This window comes from Cydia splendana, chromosome 5 (genome assembly GCF_910591565.1).
Source record: "Cydia splendana chromosome 5, ilCydSple1.2, whole genome shotgun sequence".
NCBI classification, from domain to species: domain Eukaryota; kingdom Metazoa; phylum Arthropoda; class Insecta; order Lepidoptera; family Tortricidae; genus Cydia; species Cydia splendana.
In genome coordinates this window covers 9,196,529-9,212,936 of record NC_085964.1, presented here as the reverse complement: position 1 = coordinate 9,212,936, position 16,408 = coordinate 9,196,529, and the positions used below count along the sequence as shown (strand labels likewise).

General features: G+C 36.6%; 1 protein-coding gene across 1 annotated transcript; it reads left to right on the top strand.

Annotated features, from left to right (window-relative positions):
• The first annotated feature begins 693 nt into the window (after positions 1-693).
• Positions 694-16,376, top strand: LOC134790708 (profilin). The gene is made up of 4 exons (XM_063761613.1): positions 694-920; positions 12,903-13,074; positions 14,897-14,996; positions 15,334-16,376. The coding sequence occupies exons 1-3, from the start codon at positions 810-812 to the stop codon at positions 14,992-14,994; spliced, it is 381 nt and encodes a 126-aa protein (XP_063617683.1). The 5' UTR covers positions 694-809; the 3' UTR covers positions 14,995-14,996; positions 15,334-16,376.
• Positions 16,377-16,408: the final 32 nt, after the last annotated feature.

Sequence of the window (16,408 nt, the reverse complement as noted above, 5' to 3'; positions counted from 1 at the left end):
ATTTTTGAAAACGTGCTGTATCACGAGAAGATGAGTAATACTATAATATTGGGAAATAAAACAACGGAAGTACGTCTACTACAAGAAATTTCAATTTGACTTAAAGCGAGAAAGCGTTATACAAACTACCGCTGGTTAGGAAGAGACAGGTAGCTAAGATTTCCAGAAATCTATATTATACTCTATGGTTTGTTAATCGAAACTGTCGAAACTCATAGAAGGTAGGTTTAATAAATCATTAAATATATTTTTATTAGTATATAATTCATATAGAATCATCAAAAATATATAACTTTGGTTAAATTCCAAATGTTAAATAAAAATAAATTTACGTTTTTATTAATTGGAAAATCATCACATGTTCAATCGCTTTATCGCGTCAACTGCAAGGGTAGCGGTTTCAACTTTGCGATAACTACCATAATATAATAATACTTGTATTATTAGCTCAATGGTAGTAGCAAAAATATATCTAATATATTATTTGCACCGAAGAATCAATTAAATGTGTTGATATAAATAATAAATCATGTTTATCGTGAATCAATTCAATCGCTTTCTTACCGCTGACTTTGAAATTTTCAGTAGACTTGAATGATACGAAATACAATTTTGCTTGTCTATGTCATATATTAAAATTTTCAATATGTTGGCAGCACCGAGATTACTTCCTGTTGTGTCTATGCTTACGCTGCCATTTTGAAACGGTAGTGCTTAGTGCTTTTTGTTCGTGTGGAGCGCTTGCTCGTTGCGAAGAGTTAATTGTGTAGTAGTCAAGTGCTGTAGGTTTAAATAATCGAACATTCAAAATGAGCTGGCAAGATTACGTCGATAAACAGTTAATGGCATCCAGATGTGTGACAAAAGCAGCAATTGCCGGTCACGATGGGAATCTGTGGGCAAAGTCGGATGGCTTCGAAGTAAGTTTCTGGCAAAGTTACTACGTGTCAGTGATTTGCAGTTAAACCTTTTGTTTTGTGATAATGTGGTTAGAAGTGCATAGAAAGTGATGAAAGTGCATCAAATGTTATAGATAAGCAAATGGATAATGAATTTTGTCCGGCTGGTATGACAAGATGGCGACATGTGGTAGCCTATGGGAAATCCAAATGTGAATTTAGTTATTGTAGGAAATATGCTAAGTTCTCTATGTATATATTAGCATAACGTCACGTGACAAAAAGCGATTAGTAATTAGATCTTAAATTACGCCATAAGCACACAATTTCGAGCTTACAAGTTGCCGGCCGGCGCGTCAACAATTTCATTTTAGGCAACTTGTGGTTGCTATACATAATAAGTCTTATATTCTGGAATCGTTATTAATTTCAATGTCGAGATTATCTTATGATCATGTTCGATAAACAAACAGCATTGTTCTTCATATTATATTTCATCTCCCTAATTATTAACAATATTGTTCATGTTCTTTTCATAGGTATAAACGAACATAATTAATAAATACATATTAAAATGTTTCCAATTAGACATTTATGATCTGATAAGAAAAGTGCATGCATACATTACATGCCTATTAATAAACATTGAGAAACAAGACACTCTTTTAGCTTAATAGACCTTATTATGATAGTTTCAAATTTGCAAATGTAGGGTGCCACCACTGCCACCAGGATCTTAATAGGTATTATAAAAACTAGCGATTTACTTTTATTTAAACAATTATTAGACAGGTTCCATTTGTACAGAAGTGTATAAGATCCAATGTTAATCAAATGTATGGTCTTAAATATACTTGCTGAACACTATTTTTTATTTAGAACAGTTGACTTGTAACTGTGTAACAAAGGTAAAAAATAGACCAAGTCATAACAGTTATCACTTATCATAAACATACAAAAAAATATCCAGCTCATGTTCTTTAAAATTTATGGTCACTTTAAAAATTCACAAAAAAATCCACACCCTGTAATTATTCAAGATTACATAATAATAAAAAAATTAGAATAAATTATGGAATTTGTAGTAACAAGAGGTAAAGAACCATTACAGGGTGTGGATTTTTTAGTGAATTTTTAAAGTGACCAGAATTTTTAAAGAACATGAGTTGGATTTTTTTTTGTATTTTTATGATAACTGTTATGACTTGGTCTGTCATCCGTTTACGGCTTGACGTCGATTTCTGGGACACCCTGTATACCTGTTAAAGGCTTTGAACAACAAATATCTCAATGAAAGTTCACAAAATGAAGTGGGAGGTGGATCAAGTGAAAATAATATTCGTGACCTGAACAATAAGATTGATAAATAATTTTACCTATCTATATATAAATAGATACACCGTCATATCGTCTGTAGCTAACTATTATACTTTTAAAATACATGTAGGATCTTTATAGGTACTTAGGTGTCTTTATTTCTTTTAAATTCGCACGCCGTGCGAGAGTTGACCGGCCATGAACTCGTAATTTCGACGTCCCGCCCTGCTCGCCATGTGCTCGCAAGTCTCGCTTCCCGGGGGTGGGAAAAAATGGGCGACGTCGGCAAGTCATCTTTCATACATTGTATCTAGGTAGGAAGGAATTATCTAGACTGATAGAATAATTAAATAGTGTAAACAATTAACCATCAATATCTACTCTCGCACTTTTTATCAACGAACATGATCCAATTAGTATTGTAAACATTTAAACCTTGTAGGTATTTAGTATTTACATTCCCTAATAATTAAAATGAAAATATGATAATTATTCATATTATACTATAAAAATAAACCATCTAAGTTTATATCATAGTCAGACAGAAGTTTTTGTGGCATAAACAAGTGTTTGAGAAAATGTAACATTGATAAGTCTGTATCTATCTATTACGCCCTTTTGTTCTGAGTTAGAGTAACATGTCTCTAAGCTCAGTGTGCCGCTTGGCAAAGGCTTGGATAAGTCTGTAACAGATTAATAATTAAAAGATGTAACTTCTACTTGCTGTAAATAACTGACAAATTTTAAGAACGCAAATCAATTACAAACTGGTACATAATTTCGTTATTACTATATACTTAAAAATAAAAACGTAAACTGTAGTATACAGTGCCAAAAGAATAGAAAACTAACAAAATATCAAAGATGTCGAATGTGTTGTGTACTTGTTATTATACAGTATTATAAATATCTAAGATAAAGTTAAGGTAACATCACTTTATTTTTCCACAATCACTTCTATTTCTGATCATAGTAATAGATATGGCAACGAAACGCCTAAACCATTGAAGGTAGGACCGTGAAATTTAAAACATTATAATCTTCAATTATTTTAAAGATCAAATAAGGGAGAATATTTTGAAATGCAGCCCTAAGGTCGATGAAAATTGAGTTGAAATTTGAATGACTTTTATGAGGTTAGGTCAAAAACTAGGCAATTCTGTCCTTGTTGCGTACCTTTTTTTGAAATTGATATTATTCTTACAACGAAACTCTTTTTAGTATGAAAACCTATAAAAAAACGAAGCTTCCAAAGTGTATGTCGTTGATCGAACTCCAACTCGTAATATTATTTGATAGTTACCGGTTTTCAGTTAAGGAAAACATCGTAAATAAACTGGACTAATTCCATAAGGCCGAGTTTCCGAGACACATGATATGGAAGGTCAGTTGCAAATAGGTAACTGTTTTGTAAAAACCAGTGTCTGAGCCAATTCAATGGATTCTGTTGCCAATAACGGTAACAGTAGGTATATATCTAAAATAGGTAGCTATCTACTGAGATATAGTGCCTAATGAACTATTTATAATTATGTTTAATGAGTAATACCTACTTGTAAATCGTAATTTTAATCCCTTTTACTCTTAGTCACGAATTTCACTTTCGTGAAGTTTAAATCTAGGCATTGCTTTAAACTTCAGACTCAAGTGTCATTATTTTAAGGGCCGATTTTGACACGCTCAGTGCCAGGAATTGAAAATTGCTAGCCAGAAAATAACTGAACGATGATGATTTTTAAACTTAGAATTACATTTTGATTTTTGATAGTCATTGTACCTAGACGTGATGTTCCATCCGTGTGATCCGTGGGTCTCAAGGTTGAGTTGAATGGCTATTTTAACGTAATATGTATACCTAAGTAGAACTTTAGCGCTAGAGGATAACTGAAGAATCGTAAAACGTCTCAGAAACAGTCAGAAGAGTCTGTTTATTATTTGCTCCAAATGTAGTAAAGTAGAACAAGTAGGTGCGTAGAGACCTAGGCATATCTAACTAACATTGCAATTATGTACCTGTCTGTGGCCTTCTGCAATAGGTACTTTCTTACTCAAGTTTTCGTACTTGATATTTTTATCATTAATAGAAATACAAACTACCTAACCAAAATCTGTACGTTATTTAAATTATAAACTTGTATTACGTTACCAAACTCAAGTACGTCATTTCTTTTAAAAGTCTATAATAGGTAAATCAAATCATAAATATAGGTAACAGGTAACATATTATAAACACCTAACACAACACATACAAATTGATTGCACGAAAATGTGTATCAATATAATATTGATACACGTTGAGGACCTTTTTTATAATGGATAGTTGTTTAACAAAAAAAAAAAAACATTCTAAAAAAAGTGACAATTTCTAGTTTTAATGTATTCAACGTTTTCGTAGCGTTACGCTCGTAGCCGAACCCAGCGTTTTCCCGCTTTGTAGAGGAAAGCGACTACGAACAGAGAGCCCGCCGAGCGGCTTCCCGGCACTCGATGTGTTAAAGACGAATACTTGTAGCTTTGGCCTTTTCCCTAAACTACCTGTTGATTGACAGAGCTTTATGACTTCCAACTCTTCCAAGTCAATGTTACAAACTCTTAGTGCCACTTACACCACCCCACTAACCCAGGGTCAACCGGTTAAACCTGGATTGACCTGGAGTTACCATGGTTATTTACCAGTAGGGACTAGGTCAATCTGTGTCAGATTGTCCCCAAATGCCTGTATGTTATTTAATGTAATACTGAATGTTTTTTCGAATTTGTACGATGTTATCATCGCTCGTCTCATTTGCTTTTAGTTTATTTCTTACTTCATATCATTCTTTATTCGTCATTGTACTTTGGTCAAAGTCTGTAACTTGTCTCTCTTATTTACTTTGTCATATTCGTTTTCCGTCACGGTCGTCATCGTTTCGTCACTATTTGCCCTAATTTGCAATTCGTCTCGGTTCTTTTTTGGGCATAGGTATTTGCTTACTCGTCCCGTTCGTAGTCGTACCTTTTGCGTGAAAGTGATCATTGTCTTTGTTTTAGACGTTTTCATTTCAAGGAATGTTATGTAGTAGCCTAAATAAATTGTTAAATATGTATTGAAAACGATATTTGCAAAAGGTTAATGATACGTATCTAAGTTTGATATGAAACGATAGTTAAAAATAGTGATTGAGACGAAAAACGAACTTATGAACTCAGAATGCGACCATAAATGAAAGAAATAAATTACAAATGTGCCTGGGAAATCGGTTCTGGAACCGAACTATAAACAGTTTTCGCCGCCTCATTTAGGTAAATGAAATAAAAAAAACACGAATGACACTAAGGATGACGAAAAACGAATAAGACATTAGTGAGATTAGTTATAGAATACCAAAGAGATAAGGACAAAGAGCGAACAAGACTAGTAAAGAAAGAGTGTGATGAATACAGAATAAGACCCGCGATGATACCATTTGGACGGGCACACTGCCTTCTGAACCACTAGTTTTACCCGCGTCTTTATTCGCGTACCTATGTAAGCATTTTTAACCCCCAGATACCTTCCGAAATTACATTTGTAGGGCTGCCTGTTGGTAATTTATTTCTTGAACATTAAAACTGAAAGAGAAAGTTGTGTTACTGGTTTTTAATTATTTTATGCGTACGGTCGAAAGTTTTAATTTATGACCCATTTTGTATCTTGTCACGGTGACAATAGTATGAGGTCTCTAGCGACTTTCTTATTGATTGTCATTTGTCACTGTGACAAGGTACGAAATGGGTCATAAATTAAAACTTTCGACTGTACATGTATTTTTTTGGTAAAAAACTAAATTAGACCAATCCTCGGCAATCGGCAAAGTCCCTTATATTTACGAAGTGCTTATCATTTCATTAAGGTACTTTACATTCTGCGACAGTTTTCCATTATACAGTCGCATTTGTCCTAGCCCAGTTATGTTAAAGGTATTTAAAATAGAATAAAATAGAATAAAAACAAAAAGGATGAAATAAAATATTATCCTTTTTTATGTCTGCGTTACCAACTGATATGTTTGAAGTCGGTGCCAAGCCAAATTTTGAAGCATACCATGACTTTGGTGCGATTCGATAAAGATTTACCTACGTTGGATTGCCTTACACGACGACAATGAACGTACTTTCTGTAGGTACAGTCGACGTTAAAAATATGTTTACACTTTTCGCCTTATAACAAAGGAGTAAGGTGCAAAAGTGTAAACATATCATTGACGTCGACTGGACCTCAGAACACACGATCAAACCTTCTTGGCGCAGTCCGTACCATATTTGTCGGCACATTAGTGTAAATATAAATGCATTTTTTTGCCGTCGTATTTTTTTAAGAGCATTTCTTACTCATTCTCGAACAGTCTATAGCACGCAAGTGTGGGATTGGGACTGAGTTATTTCCCGTCCCTTATCCAGAGGACTACATTTCAAAATATAAAACAATTCAAGGAATTTACCTTCTTGCCAAATTTCACCTAAAGTGGTTCAGTTGTTTAGCCATGAAAAGGCGACAAAGAGGCAGACAGAATTCTTTACACATTTATAATAGTTATTAGTACAGTTCTAATAGGATTTATAGCCATAAAGCTGATTATTTTTACTGGTATTGTTACTACTTGGCTTGGCACCGACTTCAAACATATCAGTTGGTAACGCATAGACATAAAAAAGGACAATATTTTATTTCATCCTTTTTGAAGTCGGTTTCATTTTTTATGTAAAAAGTTTTTATTTTACCATTCTTAGTTTTAACGCATTGTTAAGAGCGCGACGCATGAATGAAAAACAAGATCATGTTTAACACTAAATTTGTGTTACACCTATTACTTTAGTAAATATGTAATCAGGAATTTTCTCGAGTCCGTCTGGGAAATTATAATTCCTGTCAACTAAATCAATCCATCCGCCCGCCCCGCCACTGACCCAATTCCTCAGCCCCCCGATCACTCAACCTCACAGCAGATCAACCCCTGATCCAGGAACCCCTCGATCCTGAACCAGCAACCCTTCAACCGCCATTCCCCGACCCCTTAACTCCTAACCCTAACCCCCGATCAGTAGCCTTACCAGCTTACCACGAGTTTGACATTGATATTCGCTAGCATGTGTGTAACTTACTTCCTATGCATCTCGCTCGTACTAACCTTAGTGTGAGCGAGATGCATAAAAAGTTATATTTAGATGCATAAGACGTTAGCGAATATGTCAATGTCAAACTCGTGGTAAGGCTACAGTTGCAGTACATCAAATTGGTGGTTTTCGGAAGCAAATGCTCGAGTTACTTTAGAAAACCCCGAAATCACTTAACACGTGCCTTTAAAAATTGAAAAGTTCCCTCAATTCCTCATGGATTCCATCATCAGACCAGAACCAAAAATAATACGGAAACACCTTGGGATAACTTCTTCCAAACAAAAAAAGAATTACTCAAATCGGATCACAGGTGCCGGAGTAATCGCTGAACATACTTACATTTAAAGAAATCATCATCATTATCATCAAAATAATCATCATCATCGGGCCTACTTCATCAAATTGGTGGTTTTCGGGAGAAAATGCTCGAGTTGCTTAAGAAAACGCCCAAAACACCATGCATGTGCCTTTAAAAATTGAGGAGTTCCCTCAATTCCTCATGGATCCCATCATCAGAACAGAACCAAATTAAAATGGGACCAACTCGGAGGTAGCTCCTTTCAAACAAAAAAGAATTACTCAAATCGGACTACGGATGTCGGAGTAATCGGTGAACGTACATAGAAAAAAAAAATAGCCACAACCGAATACAGAACCTCCTCCTTCTATGAAATTGAAGTCGGTTAAAAAAGTAACACTGACTCGCAAATCGATTTGATTTATGGACACATTTTTGTCAATTTGAATCCAAGCTCTATTCGGTCGCATTTGGGGGATACACAAATAAGTATTTAGTTTTCTACTACTAATATTGTCAATGCCTCTTACCTCTTCACGCTTATACCTCTGAACCGATTCAGGTGAAATTTGGTATTGACAGTTTGAGGCCCGGGAAAGGACAGGATAGTTTTTATCAATCATCATCATCAGAAGCTAGTTATTTATAAACTCGCACCATCTAGTGTAGCACCTGTTACCTTTCATCTGTTTGATAAGAGTGCGGAACCCTCAAGAGCAGCATTTGGCAAGAGGCGACCCGCGAACCCCCCCTGGCTATTTTGCATGTAATATTGTCAAACGACAATGTCTGATAAAGGGTATCGTCTTGGGTCGTCCCATTCGTTTTTCGTCAAGTTCTTAAATTAGTCCTATTCTGCTTTCGTCACTCATTCTACATTCGTCACAATCGTCGGTGGCTTTCAATGTAGAATGAGTGACGAAAGCAGAATAGGACAAATTTAAGAACTTGACGAAAAACGAATGGGACGACCCAAGACGATACCGATTAAGTCACACATATTAACAAAGTGCGGCCCGCGCCAACTTCGTTAACTACTATGTGGCCCTTGGCTGCTAAAAGGTTGCCGACCGCTGCTCAAGAGTATAGCGAACCCCTGGTGGGTTCAGTTCAGTCTCTATATAGGTACACTAGTTTGAAAAACTGCCACCAATGAATGTCTTAATACTTTTAATCCATTAGAACGGCGGTCGGCAACCTGCGGCCCGCGGGCCGCATGCGGCTCGTGAAACTGTCACTTGCGTCTTGCGAGCCTCTCTGGCTATGTAATATTGAGAAACGACAATGTCTGATAAAGTCATAAATATTAACAAAGTGCGGCCCGCGTCAACTTACTCATCGTTAACTACGCTACTAAAACTACGCAAAAAAAGGTTGCCGACCGCTGCATTAGAACATCGAATGCATTATGTATAAAGTAGAAAGTCGTAATTTTAAGTCGTAAGTCATTATGTAACATACCGCATACGGGAATGCCAAATGACCTCGAACATTGAGTTGGCCTTGAAATACCTACCGTTAAGGTTTTTGCGGTTAGGGCAGTGGTTCCCAAAGTTAACTGGACTCCGACCCATCTAACAAAAACTTCCAAATTCGGGACCCACAGTAGCCAAAATAGAGACCTAATAGACCGGTTCGGCTCTATTACCTATCACTAAGCTTTTTACCCCCGACTGCACTGAGACGGTAGTTATACACCGTGAGCTCGAGTAACCCCACTGATTTTAAAGGTATATTCATGACCGCATTAAGATACTTAAAATGTCGTAAAAAAGTTTTCTGAAATCGATCTTGTTAGAGGTAATGACAATTCTTGTAAAAATTAGTTTCTGTAATAACTTAGTGAAAAACGCCTTTTTAGCTGCGACGCTGCCACTATGGGATTTGGTTTAGTTAGACATACCTACTGATTATATTCACTGCCCCCGACGCACATGTGCGTCCACCGTCATACAAGTTTGTTCCTAGGCCACGCCCCCTGGCAGTGAATGCGTTAAAGATTGAAAGGAAACAAGCAACATTTATCTGTAAAAAAACCTTGTTTTAATGTTTTTGTTTTCGCCAAGATGTGAAAAAATAACGTGCCATGTGCAGAAAACACACACTTATTTTTTTGCCGAAATTGACCAAAAATCATATGACATTTTTTGCTCCTTATTATGACCTCAGGAATTCGTGGTTAAAATCTCTCTGGTTACTCGAGCCCACGGTGTATAATACAGTAAAACCAGCTTAATTTACATTTTACTTTGGTGTCTGTCCTTGCAACTGTATTGTATTTAGGATTAGGGGCTGATTGTGCGTATTTTTGTGCACATGAAGGGATTTTTCTCAAAGTCGACTTTGCCGTTTAAAAAATAGGTCGCGAAGTGCGGAGTTTATGGTCCGGACGACCTTGGGAGTCCCAAGGTCGTCCGTTTAAAACGAATCCTCAGCCGGCAAGTAGCTACTTCCGAGCCTCGACAATAATGTACCATCCAGAACGGTACGACAAGACCAGTTGCGGGTGTGTAAAAAAATTGATATGCCAGCCATGATTCTTAGATAGTTTTAAGCTCACCAGATGGCGTAAATAATTTTGTCCAGGATTTTTAAATGACGGACGTATCTATTCTTGTTGCATCTCTCTACCCGAATACTTATGCAAAAGTGATAGAGAGGCAAATATACGAATTTTTAATTTATGTTTTGCGTTAGCCTCCCCAGAAGAGCTGCTCTTTAGCTGAAGTCTCTTTAAGGGCCAGTTGCACCAACCACATTTGACAGACTGATCAACGTCAGCCGGCGCGCCCCGGCGCTTTACTATGAAACTTTCCATACATCAAAATTTTGCGAACTCTTTAACGATAGGAACAGTTTGGTGCAACCGACCCTAAATCTTCTATGACATTGTTTTGGTCGGCATAGACAAGTTTGCGGTCCAGCCAGACAGACTAGACTGTATTAAGGATGACGGCAAAAACTTGGAAATATCGGCCATGTCATTTTGAGGATTTACATTAATACCTACGTAAATTAAGAAAGATCAAAATTATTATGATTATGAAATTTATATAAATACTAGACGGGCCCGCAGCTCCGCTCGCGTAAATGAAATAAAGAGTATGTCAACCCTGCCAGGGTTCATAACGGTGATAGGGATTTCTTATTTGTACCCGTTATTTGGATAACTTAATACGCAAAATATCTGTAAAAAATTATGTGATTTGATAAAAGGCAAAATTATACTTTTTCATCTACGTAGTTATTTATTTAAAACTCGTTTCAACATAAAATTATTATTTATTTTTATAAGCCTAATTGCAAAAACGTTCATTAGATTAATATCCGCCTTAAGACGAATATGGACGACCACCGCCCATAAATCGCCTTTTGGTACAAACGTACGTACTCCCCATTTCCCTTTCTGAATACTAACATTACTTACTACGGTTATGTGAATCCTGGCCTCCGAGAAAAGACAAAACAAAACACACCATGTTTCTCGGTCTTGCGATAGCTCTCGCCAGTCTCCATGGCCGAGGATAAGCAGATCTCGAGCAACTACGTCGTTCCAGCGGTAGGTACCTATGACGTCCAATTGGGCGTCTCCCATTTCGTTGTCCCAAGTACGCTCTCGTCACGGCACGATCCTCTCCCATTATCTCTAAATGTCCGAGCCAATGTAAGCTTAGCCACTTTTGTCTCTCAGTATTCCGCCAGTATATCGGAAGTATCGGAACACATCCTTATTTCTATAGCAACAGAGTTATATTACGATATTTGGCCGACTGCTGACTGTACGTTTGCTTATTTTCACCAGGTCGTTTCGCTCAAAAATATCTGAACATGCACTTAAATTTTATCTACCTACATTATAACTTGCTATCAACTTTGTATTTTTGGCCCATCTCGGCAGCCCGGTCCCCGGACGAATTTGTTTGCCGAAGCTGTGAAAGTAAATCTGAATAACATAACTCAAAAAGAAATTTAAAACAACAAAATACAAATTACTATTGATATTGATAAGTCATTATCAGTCATTATATGGCATGTCACTCGTATGTAGGGTTACCAGATGACAGGAATTTTCCTGACATGTCAGGAATTTTGCCATTTGGCCATCGCTAACGGCTACACCCCCCCCCCCCCCTCCATAGTCAAAAATATGAATGTCAGGAAAAATATTCGGAAATCAGGAATTTTGTCAGGAAATTCAAAATTTGTATCTGGTAACCCTACTCGTATGGGCATAAACTAAGGTAAAAGGTTGAGGTTGACAGCACTTTTTATTTTACTTCGAGTAAAAAAGGCCGAAATCACTGCATACCAACATAACAAACATAATTTTGGTTATTTGAAGTTCGAAACGAAACCAACCGAGAGTCTCCGAAAATAGCCGATAGTCGTAAAATGAAGAATGTTATGAAAATTTCTTTTGCTTATTGTAAATTAAATACGCATCGAAAGCGATAGTTTTTATGCTCTAGTTATATTCTCATACTTAGATAATAGATTAGAACAGTTTTTTCTTATCATACGTGCGTCGTATTTGAGAAACGTGTCAAAAACTTTTTTAGAAATTTGTAAGGCGCCATCTCGCTTCTTCCCTCGTTTTTTATCCCGTTCTGGTTTTTCAATTTTATATATATGATGTAGTAATAATAATAATAAAGTTGGCGGCTCGGCTCCCTAACCTAACCTAGGGTAGGTTAGGTTTTTTATAATGTGTTTATATGTATTTTTTATTGTTTTTATGTGCTTTTGTATTTTAATTTTATATTCATGTTATAAACAACCTAACTTAAGAAGAAAAATAAAAAAAGTTAATAATAAAGTTCTTTATTTAGATAACCTAAAATAATATTATTAGTACTATTAGTATTATTAGAATTCTCGAACAGTATTAGTCTAATATTATTAGTGTGTTGCCATGGTAACCCATACGATTTGACAGTTCGTGGACTAATAATATTAGTTTAATACCGTTTGAGAAATGGGCCCCAGAATCCACAGTATATTGTTAATTACATATTTTATGTTTTACTTATATCTAAGGTTAGTAGGTTTATAGGTAGTAGTATGTTACAATATATTTTACCCGCAGTAGTAGAATATAGCCGCATGGTAATCAAAAAGTTTATTAACGCTACAATGTATTAACTTAACATAAAATAACTTACTATATGTTACAGCACGGACAAAATTCATAGTCTCCATTCCTTATCAGCTTCGCAAGCTGTCATTTAATGTCTTTCTATTTGTTGTCGTAGATATCAAAAGATGAAGTCGCAAAGATAGTGGCCGGTTTTGAAAACGAATCGCTCCTAACAAGTGGAGGCGTGACGATAGCGGGCACGCGGTACATCTACCTCAGTGGCTCAGACCGCATCATACGCGCAAAGCTCGGCAAGGTCGGCGTGCACTGCATGAAGACACAGCAAGGTGAGTCTATATTTCCTATTACTCGTATTGTACACTGGAACTAACAACCTTTTCTACGTCACCAGCATGCATAGTAGGAACTGGAACTTTAAGCAAGCAAACCCCGTCGTTTCTAAGATAATTGAGCGCCTTTTTGAACTACGAATTAATAAGTGCGATAAACTGCTGGTCAACAGAATAGCTCCGCGACCAAGTTTTGTTCGAAATATATTTATATATTTTGTGCGATAATCGCTTCGTCGACAAATCGGATTTGCGATGAAAATTTGATCGAAAAATTGGTATCACGATAAACTGTTGCCGGACATACCACTTTAACAACACATCACTAGTGACAAGTCATAGATCAACTGCTCCTACGAACAATCTACAGTTTTTGTTCCTCTACATAAGAATCCATATCATATGAACGGCCTGTTCGAGTCATCGACCATAATTCAAACATAAATTAGAACCAAAATCACGTCCTCTTAACCCTTTGACCGCCGTTGGCATGTATACAAGACAACGATTCAACCGCTCGGTAAATGTGAAAAATTTATCAATTGTATTTTTTTTTACACTCGTGTTAATGTTTTAGGTCTTTGATTTTTAAAATATTTGCATTTAAAGCAGCTATATAAATCCATTCTTTTATAATAAGGCTATCAATAAAATGGCTCCAGATTTCAACGTTTTTCATGTTCCTCGTCGCCGTTGTCTTGTATACAAGACAGCTAGGGATGGGAATGTTAACTTGATATGAGAATATTCAAAATAAATATCAAATCGCAAATCTGGTTTTATTCAAGCATTTGAACACCTGTTAAATGCCAATTGGTGGTAACTAGTTACTAGAATACGTTAAAAGAGAGAGAGACAGGCATAACTATAGCTGAAGTTCAGGGAGCTTCTTCAGCTGTCGATAGTAGAGTCAGACAAGTAAATCTGTCCTAATGGTCTATTTGCAGAACAAATGATTCATTTTGAGACGAAAGTGTAGTGGGGAGTGATACCCTGCAGTGACCGCTTCGCACAAAAATGGTACAGGCGGACGCTGGGACTAGTCAGTGTCGCCTAACTATGAGAATGTTATATATTTGAAATTGACGAAAATTGTCATGGTAGGGAGGATGTAATACGGGAACTGAGAAGCTCATCTAAGGAACATGTCGAATGTGAAAGATACATTCCCGAACATTTCCGATCCCCACCCTTTTCCAATATTATTGTTCTTCACTCATTGACAATTCAACCCACCTGTAATTTTCCCCAATGCAGTTCCGGTACATTTATATTATCGACACACGATGCGCGGCTCTAACCTTACGCTTATAAAGTTTACGTACCGACAATCGCTTACGCCGTTGACCTAGAGACTATTATTACTTAATCCGCGCGGAAACAATCCTTGTCGGTCTGCACTGCGGGCAGTCCATGCGCGCCGTTGTCTTGTATACAAGACTTCTCTTCTAGCCTAGTGCGGTGATATTACGTCATGAATCGATATTGTTTAGTGGTTGTTTTTAATGATAAAGACCTTTATTTTTAACATTATCGTGTGTAAAAAATATGTTAATTTTTGCATTATCGAAATAAATTAAAGTTGGTTAAGAACAAAGCCAAATTAAGAAGATTTTTACCATAAAATGTAAATATCGATATCACTATTTGCAATCCCTAAACTTTTTATTAGTTGTTTACTTAAAATTTACTCTGGCGTGTGAGTGAGCGTCTTTGCGGACTAGGTCCGGCGGCCAAAAGGTTAATTTGACCTGCACGGGCGTATTTTGCAGCGTCGTGCGCCGTGCACACTTTTTCTGAACTCAAATGTTTGTTCCAGCCGTCGTCATCTCTCTGTACGAAGAACCCATTCAACCCCAGCAAGCCGCGTCTGTAGTGGAGAAGTTAGGAGACTATTTAATTACCTGTGGTTATTAGAGGTGAGTTTAGCCGTTATTACAGCAATCATATTGCGTTGAGTTAGTTCGTTTTTGACATGGTTTATTTTAATTCTCAGTTTTCTATTTTATGCCATGTGTTTCTAATGTTCTCATCTACCACTGTTATTTATAAATTTTACAACATTGTTTCTCAGATATAGACAAACTGGCCGCTTTAAGCATATATATGCTATAACGGCACAATATAATGTTAGGCTACAATCTTACCATACCTATTAAAATATATGAAGTGAAATCTTCAACCGCACACAGTTTAGGCATATATTATTAATTAACCTGTCCAGGTTCATCACAGACTTCTTTTTTCCTCTTTCAGATCGAAGCGCGCCCGTGATCTAAGAATACTATAAGATTAATATTTTTTCCACAGGGAAATAAGTAACTGCATTTTGTATATTCTATAAAGTGATAAGGACCGTTCATTTGTTTTGATATTTGATAAATTATGGCGCCATCGTGTCGGATGCGTGTAGTAACTGTGTACAGATACAATTACTTTGCGGATTCTGGATCATTTTTTACACGCTCACCGTTCCCACAATGTAATTGTTACTGTAAAATGGTTTAAAGTTTTGTATTTTAAAAATGTTTGCTTTTGACGACCATTGTAGCGAGGCGTGTTTTCGCTTTAGCAATCAGGTCCCAAGGCATGATGTATAGAGATTTTTTTAGGGGTTTTTCTCTTCAAGCATCTCAGTCAGTTCATGTTATCAGTCATAGTAGTTGTCGAACCAATGTGACTCGAAAATTTTATGTAACCAGGCTTATCACTTATCACTCGTCGATATAGCAGGACTATAGTGCACATCGATGCTTGATGAGAAATTCCGAGTTTAATACCACGTAATGAAATTACTGTAACAATATACAAAATATATATATATAATTACAAATATGCATTCGTGTAAGGGCTTGTTACAAATTGAAAGACACTGTAACCCAAGTAAAGTATTACGATTATATTTGAAAATCTCTAGTCCCACTGGAACCATCGTGAGAGTATTCGGTTAGTGAGGCGGAGGAGCGGCCCCGTGCGCCGCGGCCCGCGGGCGCGCCTGCTCCGGGAGGCAGGGCCACGGGGCCGAAGCGCCCGCGATTGCTAAATTTATGCTATGCTTCCTTTTTTAATCATGCCGCATTTATAACTTGTGTAGAGAATAAACTTTGCAAATATTTGTTTTACTTACTGTTAGCTGCAGAAACTAGAAGCGCTCAATTACCCTGTATCCTCCGACAAGGCTTGCAGTAAACGAAGGGTGCATATTGTTTAGTATTTGATATTACTACTATAGCTTTGTACATTGTTTCTGATAAGCGATGGGAACTGTGTCTATCTAATAATAAATGATTTGTATTATACCATATGTTTCTTTGACCACACCGAAATTAAT

Bases quoted from the DNA above. Each gene is read 5' to 3' on its own strand.
- LOC134790708 (XM_063761613.1), top strand. From the start codon at position 810: ATGAGCTGGCAAGATTACGTCGATAAACAGTTAATGGCATCCAGATGT. The intron at 921-12,902 runs GTAAGTTTCTGG...TTGTTGTCGTAG, and splicing joins CAAAGTCGGATGGCTTCGAA to ATATCAAAAGATGAAGTCGC. The intron at 13,075-14,896 runs GTGAGTCTATAT...TGTTTGTTCCAG, and splicing joins CTGCATGAAGACACAGCAAG to CCGTCGTCATCTCTCTGTAC.